Genomic DNA, 8,511 nt, shown 5'->3' on the forward strand with positions numbered 1-8,511 from the left:
TGCCATGAATGGCTATGCCTTCGGTGGTGTGAAGGGGATCTTGAGTGGCTTCGACGAGATCTTCTGCTTGAGGTATGGCTGGATCTTCTCCCCTGTCTAGAACTTGCCGTTCTTGACTCAGCCGGGCTGCCGGAATAAAAAAGGGCAGCACTAAGCATCTGGCACTCTTTTGATCTCCCCTTCAATACGTACCTAACCGGTAAAGCCTCTTACCTAACTTGCTGATGGTGGTCTGCGTGGGCAGTGGACTCCATAAGGAAAGGATACAGAATAGTCTAAAACGTAAGAAGGAACGCATAAGCAGGAAGGGACTATAATGAATCATACCGACATATATATATATATATATATATATATATATTTTTTTTTTTTTTTAATAATTAACTGCACAGAAAAAAATAAAGCATAAATACTTAAATAATTTTTAACATTAAAGTTAACAGAAAAAAACAAGTAGAAAGAATAAAAAGAAAACCCCACAGGGACTTACCTTTAGCAGACTTCAGAAACTTAGGAATGCAGAGCAGTTTTTTCCCAATTGCAGCCAGCAATACATCATGTATTGAAATTTACACAGGAGCACTGTGTTTTTAAAAACTGGCGCCATACCGCCGCTGGGTGACGCTCCGCGCATGCGCGGAAGTGATACGAACACCCCCGCGCCATCTTGGAAGAGGGAAGCAGCAAGAAAAGCCGAGGAACGAAAATCCTGAGTCTGGGCATGCGCAGTGCGGCAGAACGAATGGCCCACGAGAGGGATAACAGGTACCAGCAAGACCTGCTCTCTCCGCTGGAGATAAGGAAGGTACCTAAAAAAAAATTAAAGTTAAATAAAACCTGGGCTCTGGTCAGTGTAGCAGAACTTTAAGAGGAAATAGCAAAGGAAAAAAAGGGGAGAAAAAAGGAAAAAAAAAAGAGATCCACTGCAAAGAAAGCTTCTTTAAAGCTTTATAACAAATGCCAGCAAAAACGCCCCTTGAGACCACCAGAGCGGGGGGCTCCCTCCATAGAAGCTCCTTTAGAGACTGTACAGGAGGGACTTCCAAACAGGAGAGGCTTAGAACCTGCTGGGGCGAATGCGGTAGAGGCTTTTTTCATCTGTAACAAGGAAACGCATCCGACCAACCTGTCAGGTGAGGATAAAAAAGAGAATGCAGCGGGGGTCTCCCCTTCAAATTTATAGCTAATACAATCCTGTCAGGTTGTGGGGGCGGAGTCACAACCCAGTGTGTGCTGCCATGAAGGCGTCAGGAAAATTAGATATTAAATGGGCTCAACATGCCTCTTAGCAATTTCCCTGGAGTGTCTACTTTCCAAAATGGGGTCATTTGGGGGGAGTTTGTACTGCCCTGCCATTTTAGCACCTCAAGAGTTGAGATAAGCAGTCATAAACTAAAAGCTGTGTAAATTACAGAAAATGTACCCTAGTTTGTAGATGCTATAACTTTTGTGTAAACCAATAAATATACGCTTATTGCCATTTTTTTTTACCAAAGACATGTGGCCGAATACATTTTGGCCTAAATGTAGTACTAAAATTGAGTTTATTGGATTTTTTATAACAAAAAGAAGAGAATATAATTTTTTTTTTTTAATATTTGGTCTTTTTCCGTTTATAGCGCAAAAAATAAAAACCGCAGAGGTGATCAAAGACCATCAAAAGAAATCTCTATTTGTGGGAAAAAAAGGATGCAAATTTTGTTTGGGTACAGCATTGCATGACCGCGCAATTAGCAGTTAAAGTGACGCAGTGCACAAATTGTAAAAAGTGTTCTGGTTAGGAAGGGGGTAAATCCTTCCGGGGCTGAAGTAGTTAAAGAGTTTGCTTATTTTTTTAGTGATGCCTTTCAAGCCACATGAAAAGACCCTCTCTCTTCTGCACAGTATATGTATTTTTTACATTTTGCATTGCTAGATATCCACATGGCAATGCTGAACTCCCCATGTTCCATTTTAGCAATAGTTTGTCTATTAGCCTTTAAAATAGTAAATACAAAAATAACAACTGTAGACTTTAATGGGGTTCAGTGATAATTTCAGGGTTTGCCAAACTTCCTGAAAACTGAACTGAGGAAGATTTGATCATCACTTATAATGTATCATATAGACCAAGAATGTATTTGTTAAGATTTTTTTGTGCTTTTCAGCAACTCATAAATTTGTAATTACTAACTTTATAAATGTCAGAAAGATTGGTCACCACAAGTTTCACCTTCTGACCCCCATTACAATTCTATATCCCCATGAGTGTAACTGAACTATAACTTTTCCCCTAGATACCCTTGCATTGGAGTTAATTATTTATATACCAATAAGAGACATTTTCTGTTTCAATTGTTATTAAAGAGTGTCACCAGCATAATTTCATATTTACCTTTTTAAATCAAGAAAAGGTTTATTGAACTCACAAAAAAACATACGTTAAATATTTCCAGAGCTAATATAGAAAACAAAATATGGTAGCAAAATTGCATTTCCTTACACACTCCACATAAAGATAAATAATAAAAACACAAAACAGAATGACAAGCAGCTTTACCACTAATTTAGTGATTCCAGGACTGACAATACTATGGAATTACAGAAATGGAAAACTGCGCCAACCCTATACTAAAATAAATAACAAAAAATAGTGACAAAATATATAAGTAATTATCATTAAATGATTATAACGATAAAAAAACACCTTAAGTGCATAAAAAACACAGCAATACATAAAGTAAAAATATCATAAACAAAAGTCCAATCATGGAAAGTTCATAAGTGAGTCCGGATAAACGTTTGTGACACCACAGTGATTCAACACGATCCAAAAAGCGCATAAAGTGCCCGTCACCGTATATTCAATGCGCTTACCAGAAAGTAAACAAATTAGGGCGTTTGTATATATTCGATGGGTCCCTTCAAAAGATATCCTCCTTTTTAGTGGGTCAGCTCTCCATCTCCTAATAGTACCTTCCAGATACTAATATACTTCGTGGTCCCAATAAGGAGCTCAGTAATTCCCAAAAAAGAAAGGAGCTGGATGGGAGCTGTATGCAGAGGTGTGATGTTAATGGACAGCTCCTGGGTACCTGTGATGATGTCCCTGTCACAGATGAGGCTATCCAACCTTCAGATTGCTCTCCTCCTTGTCACATACACAGCAGGCTCCAGGCTCTGACTCATTCACTACAGAGAGCCAGGGAGGAGCCTCAGCACATCCACCTTCCCCTGCCCTGACTATGGAATCCCTAAAGACTGTGACATCATATTCCCGGGGAATATGATGTCACAGTCTTTAGGGATTCCATAGTCAGGGCAGGGGAAGGTGGATGTGCTGAGGCTCCTCCCTGGCTCTCTGTAGTGAATGAGTCAGAGCCTGGAGCCTGCTGTGTATGTGACAAGGAGGAGAGCAATCTGAAGGTTGGATAGCCTCATCTGTGACAGGGACATCATCACAGGTACCCAGGAGCTGTCTATTAACATCACACCTCTGCATACAGCTCCCATCCAGCTCCTTTCTTTTTTGGGAATTACTGAGCTCCTTATTGGGACCACGAAGTATATTAGTATCTGGAAGGTACTATTAGGAGATGGAGAGCTGACCCACTAAAAAGGAGGATATCTTTTGAAGGGACCCATCGAATATATACAAACGCCCTAATTTGTTTACTTTCTGGTAAGCGCATTGAATATACGGTGACGGGCACTTTATGCGCTTTTTGGATCGTGTTGAATCACTGTGGTGTCACAAACGTTTATCCGGACTCACTTATGAACTTTCCATGATTGGACTTTTGTTTATGATATTTTTACTTTATGTATTGCTGTGTTTTTTATGCACTTAAGGTGTTTTTTTATCGTTATAATCATTTAATGATAATTACTTATATATTTTGTCACTATTTTTTGTTATTTATTTTAGTATAGGGTTGGCGCAGTTTTCCATTTCTGTATATCTGTTTGGTGTTATATCACATCTATTGCTGCTGCCTGTTTCACATATAGTTTATTTGTTTTCACGTTTTTTCCTAGCGCGGCATAATTTTTTCCATTAATACTATGGAATTAGTGCCAAAGATTTGAAGCTTGTTACAAACACAGGCATATCTAGCCTTGTAGGATTATTTCTGCCCCTAAGTTGAGGGGACTCAGGCTTTTAATCATGGGGTATAATGTTTTTCAAATTTATTAGGGGAACCCCTGTATTGGAGTATGTATTTTTCATTTTGAGTGTGTCGCCCATACATTATAGCCATTTCTTAGTTATAGGAGGATCCTCTGCTTTTCAGTATCTCAAAATGACCCTGCATGCCTGGAATAAAGCTCTTGCTACTACTTACGTTGTTTCTGTGGGGAGTTTTAGATTGTCTAACATGTGTAGTAAATAATGTTTAGGGTCAATTTGTATAGAGGCCTGAAATACAGCATTCAGAGTTTGCACTGTTAAAAAACAGTAAAAATGTAATTTGGGGGCAGCGCCACAATAAATTAATCAGGTTGCCGTGGTCTCTGTGGCATTTATGATAAGTGGGATCTTCGAGGATGCCCATTTTTAAATGTGAAAGCGAGTGGGCAGCTTTACAGATGAAAAAAAATGTTTTCACCAGAAATCTGAGTGTTCTTGAAACCTATACACAATAGTAGCCGGGAGTGTGTTTAAAAAATTAAAATGGTCTGGCAGCCAAAGGGTTAAACAAATTCACCATCACTGCCCACTTTGTTGATTGTTGACAGCCAGTACAGAAATTAAATGAACAAATGCACAACATTAGCAACAGATGGTAATAAAAGCCTGACAGAGTTCTTTATTGCGCTATTCAAATCTTAATATTTTGGCTGGCCTTCTTTAAACATACACGTGCCTATTATGTTTAGGAAGGATTTTAATGATTAAGTTAAAAGCATACTCCCGTTAAATGGTTAGTTTATTGTAGACATGTGCACTACTGAAAAATTAGTTTGTTTTAGTTTCATGCTTTTTTTTTCATAAATTTGTAGTCGAAAATTCGGAATTCTACTGTAACTAACTAACTAATAATAAAAAATAACTATTAAATTATAGGCATTGGAATTTCTTTTCAAATTTGGCTGTTAGTGATCGTAACAAATACGAATTTATCTGAAGTTACGAATTATCCAAAATAACAAATGCTGCATCAAAACAAATGGAATGTAACAAATTAATAAATAAATAATAATAATAAATAAATAAAAAGTAATTTGTTACATTCCATTAATTTAGATATGGTATTCATTATTTCGGATAAATTAGTATTTGCTACATTCAATAACAGCCAAATTTGAAAGTAAATTCCAGTAAAATCTGAAGATATTATTTCAGATTGCCGAATCTTCAGGTTTTTAAATTTTCTGATTTTTGTTCCTTATTTTCTGATTTTTGTTCTTTTGAATTTTAGGATTTTCATTATTATTTTCATATTTTCGAATTTCCGAACTTCCAGATTTTTTCATTTCCAAATTTTGAAAATGGCACTCTTCTCAAGATAGATAACTGACTAGTTTCAGAACCACTTAAATGGAGAACAAAGTTTTTATTTCCACTCCAACATCCACATTTTATGTTTTACAGCTGATGGAGTTAATTAAAAACAAAACACCTTTGAAATCAGTAGGGTATACAAGATATACAAGAAGGATAGAGGTTGCTCTGTTCAATATGCAAAAAATTCTCATATATATTAGCTTAGCCCTTTGAGAGAATGGTTCATCTGGTTGAAGTTTTGGCAATAATATTTACTTTACTGCATTGATTTGCACTGCGTATCCCATCGTCAAATACCGTTTGTAATGCTGTACAGAAATTACCATTGCTTTGTTGTGTTGTTATACAATACACGTGTTCATCGCTTGATAACATATTTTGGAAGGGTCTCTGTTTATACAGGTATAAGAAGCTAATTTGCAGTTTGGGGTTTGTTGTTATTACAAGTATGGGACTTAGAGCTGCATAGCAACAAGCTACAAATATACGAATGTCATTGATTTCAGTCTCCACTTTAGGTAACGTTAATGTATAGATCCACAAAGAGTTATCTAATCCGAAAAGCAAGACGTAAAGGGCTACCAATAAAAAGACAGTTCTCGAAGCTTTATCTTTAGCTGATTTCCTTTGGGGATTGTTCAAACTCTTAATTCTTCTCATACTTTTTTCATGGTTAAACAAAGTAAATACAATGTAGCTGCTTGCCACAATCATTAGTGTGACAAAAATCAAATCCCGAACAGTGTAAAAAACTCCATTCGCAATATAAGATATCTGGTTTAGGAATTCAGCATCACAATATATCACATGAAGGGCATAAGCTGCGGATATGTTTTTCCTGGCATGGGCATTCATGACAAAGACAGGGTAAGTTGAGAGATTCATAATCCAAAAGACCAAAATGATAATAATTGGATTTTTTGACACTTTTTGTTTAAGGTACACCCACATTCCTGTCATTGGAGCAATAATAATACATTGGTGGCAGCTTAGTAAGCTGGTAACACCTATAGACATTGCCCTATTAACTCTATAAGTGTATAGGACAAGTTTGCACTCTGTATCATCAAGCAAGTTCTCAACTGCAATAGCATCCAATGTCTGTGGAATAACACGTGCTATGATAACAAGAAAATTATTAAAGGAGAGCACTGTCAATATTTTATTATTTGATAATAATTTTCTTTCCTTTAGTCTAATGTAAGTAAATTGAACTAAAATAAACAAATTTCCTGGGATACCTATTATCATCAAAAGCATAAATGCAGTAGCTTTCAGTAATTGCTGGGGATCCATGGATATATGTATCTGCAAAGATAAAGTTAGGTATTTTAGATGTGTTCATTAAAAAATATGAGGAGAAAGACACATTACGACTAAATAAATACTAGTGTTGTATATTTGCTATTTTTCACTACCCAATCAACAACCAATTTGTTATCATTGGGATGTAACTAGACAGTAGGGCTGAGGGAAAATGCGAGCTTCCCTTTTGTCAAAATTTCAGCAAAAACTTTTTCAGGATGCAGTTCTGAAAAATATCACCATTACATAGAAATGCATTTGAGTCTATTGAGAAGATGAAATGAAAGCAGACCTTTCACTTTGAACATGATTTTAAGTGATACATTTTTTAAAATTAAAATAACAAATATGACATACTTACCTGCTCTGTGCAATTCTTTTGCACAAAGCAGCCCCAATCCTCCTCTTCTTGGATCTCTCGCCAACACTGCTGGCTCCCCCCCCCCCCCAAGCAAACCACTTTATATGGGGCACTCGTGTGTGCTCGCTACTGAGCTCTGCTCTCTGCATCCATTTTAATCTTTCCACCTCCACAAACACAAAAAACTGACAATTTTTCTTTATTTATGCTATACCCCACCCCCTGCCTTAAATATTGTCTAGACATATTAATCTCCTCCTACAGCCTCCTGGGATATCCACAGCGTATTTCTTGGAGATATCAGTAGCAAGGTGCAAGAACCAGTCAGAGGTAGCCAACTCCCAATAATGTCAAAAAAGAAAGAAATGGTGGCACAGGCTTGAGTGTGCTCAGCAAAGCGGCAGATAACAAAACAATGCTGGATTTACTGGGCTTGAAGACAATAAAAAATAACAAAGGAGGTGGAAGCTAAACTTCAGGCACAAAAACGTTCATGTAAATATAAAACTCAATAGCCACAACAGAATATAAATCCACTTTATGTGCACCAAATGACTTTGCAAACCTAATTATTATATTATCAAAGGAGTGGGGACATCATAAATGTGTTGCAAGTAGCCTCTGTAGAGTGCAGAACTTTTGGAGGGATCCAACAGATCCACCCACCTCAAGCCACCTGCAGAAAACGTCGGGACTAAGGTACCAGCGACTGGTCTTAGGTGTACATTTATTAAAAAGATATAATTTATCTAATTTCAGTTTTCAGCAGTTCTCAGAGAAAAATCATCTCTACTAACACCCTGTTTATGAAGTGGAGAACATTTGTTCTCAGAGAGAGAACAGATGAGTAGCTTTTCCTCTGAGAACAGCTGAGATCTGTGTATAAGAGGGAGGGCTGCCCGAGATCTTGTGTACTTACAGAGCAGCTGAATTTAACCCCTTGGCACCAGCCGCAAGCAATTATGAGGCCTCTCCACGCCTGGTCCTTGGTTGCGAAGGTGCCGCGTATTTTCATGAATTGCTGTCCATACAGATGTGCTGAGAGCATGCGTGGTCTGTGCTCCCGCCACAGTTACCGACACCAAATCTAAAGCTCCTGCTGTTTGCAATAGGGAGTTTTGTGATCATGTGACCGCTGTGACAGCCAATCATGGCGGTCACATGCTCTTAATCCCCGCCCCGCCACTCGGCATCATAAACCTCCTAAAGGACCGGAAGGCACCGGTGAGAAGAGGTAAAAAGTGAAACCAAAGTTAAAAAGAGCATGCAATTGCATTAAAATAATAGGCACTGACCACTGGTGCTTTATTTTTTATTTTTTAATGTATATTTATTGAAAACATTTTTACACAACAGA

At 37.5% G+C, this 8,511-nt stretch overlaps 1 protein-coding gene across 1 annotated transcript; it reads right to left on the minus strand.

Moving 5' to 3' along the window:
* Window positions 1–5,374: 5,374 nt before the first annotated feature.
* Window positions 5,375–6,784, minus strand: LOC143984311 (olfactory receptor class A-like protein 1). Its single transcript, XM_077484556.1, has one exon. It carries the CDS (start codon window positions 6,782–6,784, stop codon window positions 5,711–5,713), a length of 1,074 nt encoding a protein of 357 aa, XP_077340682.1. The 3' UTR covers window positions 5,375–5,710.
* Window positions 6,785–8,511: the final 1,727 nt, after the last annotated feature.

Source organism: Lithobates pipiens, unplaced genomic scaffold (genome assembly GCF_037356315.1).
Source record: "Lithobates pipiens isolate NorthernLeopardFrog02 unplaced genomic scaffold, aLitPip1_a1.2 Scaffold_16, whole genome shotgun sequence".
Lineage (NCBI taxonomy): Eukaryota > Metazoa > Chordata > Amphibia > Anura > Ranidae > Lithobates > Lithobates pipiens.

Bases quoted from the DNA above. Each gene is read 5' to 3' on its own strand.
- LOC143984311 (XM_077484556.1), bottom strand. From the start codon at position 6,784: ATGGATCCCCAGCAATTACTGAAAGCTACTGCATTTATGCTTTTGATG.